The sequence below is a fragment of the Penaeus monodon genome, chromosome 43 (genome assembly GCF_015228065.2).
Source record: "Penaeus monodon isolate SGIC_2016 chromosome 43, NSTDA_Pmon_1, whole genome shotgun sequence".
Classification (NCBI taxonomy): domain Eukaryota; kingdom Metazoa; phylum Arthropoda; class Malacostraca; order Decapoda; family Penaeidae; genus Penaeus; species Penaeus monodon.
The window spans coordinates 4,395,828-4,398,327 of NC_051428.1; the positions used below are offsets into that span (position 1 = coordinate 4,395,828).

At 55.0% G+C, this 2,500-nt stretch overlaps 1 protein-coding gene across 1 annotated transcript in view; it reads left to right on the forward strand.

Moving 5' to 3' along the window:
• The window catches only part of LOC119568424, an 85,538-nt gene that overhangs the window by 82,203 nt on the left and 835 nt on the right, over positions 1–2,500 (forward strand). Inside the window, exon 3 of the mRNA XM_037916945.1 lies at positions 955–2,500. This exon is cut by the window's right edge and continues 835 nt beyond it. Within this exon, the coding sequence (XP_037772873.1) occupies positions 955–2,127 (1,173 nt within the window). The 3' untranslated portion in view covers positions 2,128–2,500. The remainder of the gene's footprint in view (positions 1–954) is intronic.

The following is a 2,500-nucleotide window of genomic DNA, read 5'->3' on the forward strand; positions in this document are numbered from 1 at the left end:
CACACAACACACACCACACACACACACACACACACACACACACACACACACACACACACACACACCACATACACACAAAAAAGACAAGGTAAATTATTAATTAGTATATTTTTCAAAACTGATAGTTGCAAATGATCAAAAGCATTTTGAAGTGCTGAACAAGCTGTTTTTTTAACATCCTTAAAAAGTAAAGTTAGGAAAAGTTTAAAAATAGAACTCGCAGACACGAAAATCACTCAAAAACAACAAAAGAAAATCTGTTCGACAAATGCTTGCTTCTTTAGAAGCGAAGTAGCGACTGTAGTCTTAATTACAGCGAGGGAATGCTTCGACAAATCCTTTGTATTTAGACCTGAAATGGCATACAACCCTTTTTAAAAACAGCGAGATAAATGATCCGAGACAAGCCCTTAGTTGTTAGCCCTGCGTATGCTTCGACCCTTTAAAAAACAGCCAAAGAAATGATCCCAAACAAACTGTTAGCTTCAGAGACACGAAGTTAGCAAGCGGGACCAAGACCTTCGTGGTAGCATGCAGATCTCCCCCCTGTCTCCACTCGGACCTGGCGACCAGAATACCAAACAGCGGAAGGCTTTTCATCTGATGTGACTTGAGGATTCCTTTCAGCTTGGAACAATAAGAGGGGGAATAAGTAATAGGGCAGCTGGGTCGGGAAGGGACGAGGTGGAAGGAAACCGTCTGTTTTGTGGGGCTGTGGAGGGAGTGTTGTCGTAATAGTTTGTCCGTGTTGATGTGTGGCTCGTCTCCGCTTGGGTTAGTGTTCGTTTGAAACGAGCTTCCTTTACGTATTTTTTTTCCTTTTTTTTAAATCTCTCTTTTGTTTTTGAAGCGTACAGGTTATACTCTATTTTACTCTTAAGATTATTATGTTTTATCAGTGCAGACTAAAAGGATCATATTGACAGAGTACTGATATGTTGACTCTCATTGCAGAATGTGATGATGCTGCACCTGCAACGCGAGCGAGATGACCACCTCCGCCAGATCCAGTCTCAGCTGCTGCTCTTCGAGTCGCAGCTCCGCCGCCGCCAGAAGGAGGTGGAGGCGCTGATGAAGCAGAAGGACACGACCATCCGGCAGCAGCAGCACGTGATCGTGTCGCTCTCGCGGGCGCTCAACAACAGCATCCGGGCGCGGCAGGCGTCCGAGTCCTCCCAGAAGCCTTCGAAGGAGGACGCTGCCAAGGAGGACGTCGGCAAGGACGAGGCGGCCGAGGATGGCCACAGGAAGGGCGAGAAGCCGTCCAGCCTGCTCTTCACGTCCACCAAGAGCGACCCCGAGAGCCTCAACGACAGTGACAGCGCCATCATGCTCGAGGACAACTTCGACTCCCTGGTCCTCATCCCGATGGGCAAGGGCGAGGTCAAGGTGGTGAGGAGCGTGTCGGACGCCGTAGAGGTGGCCAACCGGCCCTCCTGCTGCGCCACCCCCGGCCAGGACATCCTCGCCCCGCCGGCGCCGGGGGCCGCCACCAGCTCGCTCCTGAAGCCCGGCTACAGCGGCGGGGCGGGCCCGGGCTCCCTCTCGACGTCGCCCTCCTGCTCCAGCGAGGAGAGCGACGACAGCCCCTCCTGCACGCTCACCAAGGGCCGCGCGGAGCTCCTGCGGACGGTGTACAGCCTGGACGAGGAGGAGGTCTGCCACGCCCACACGGAGCGCGACTCTCTACTGGGCGACGCCTCCAGCGCCACGCCCTCCATCGCGCCCTCCCTCCACTCCATCCTCAAGTCGTCCTCTCACTACGACTCCGACGCGACCCTGAGCGACGGCGAGAGCGACGACGCGGATGACGACGACGAGGAGATTCGACCGCTCGACGACTCATGCAGCGACAGACGGCAGCTGCTGGGGTCGTACGAGAAGCTCAACACCATCGCGGTGACGTCGCCCGCGAAGCCCCGGCCCGACGAGGAGATTCAGGTGACGTACAACCGCGTCATGAGCAACCACAGATCCGTTACCAAGCCCAAAGACGTCAAGTACAGACGCATCAACAAGGCCAAGTCGCGCTCCTTGGAGGAGCTGCGAGGGAAGCTAAAGTACTGGACGGACCGGGGCGGGAAGCAGTCGCTCTCGGTCGATCTCGACAGTCAGTCCTTCGCTTAGGCGAGACCAAAGCAGACGCCATTATCTCCCAGAGAGATAGATGATGTCTCCTTCTCCTATCTATGCGGGCATGAGCGCTTCGATCGTGGGCGCCAGTAGTCGCCTGGGCGACGCTACTTACATATCGACCTGCTGAAGGACTTGCGTCATGTTGGTAACGCCTCCATCTCGAGGACGCGTCGGCCGCTGAGCTTCCATCAAGTATCCATTCACCCAGTCCCTCCAGATCCATTCCAGATCCATTCCAGATCCATTCCCGGCGGAGGTCCTCCCCCACAACGGCGCTCGTTGTGCGGTGTCGAGGCCCGTCCTCAAAACGCTCGGATTCCTACTCGCCTCCAGTGTTACCAAACGTGGTGTTAGCCTATGGTAT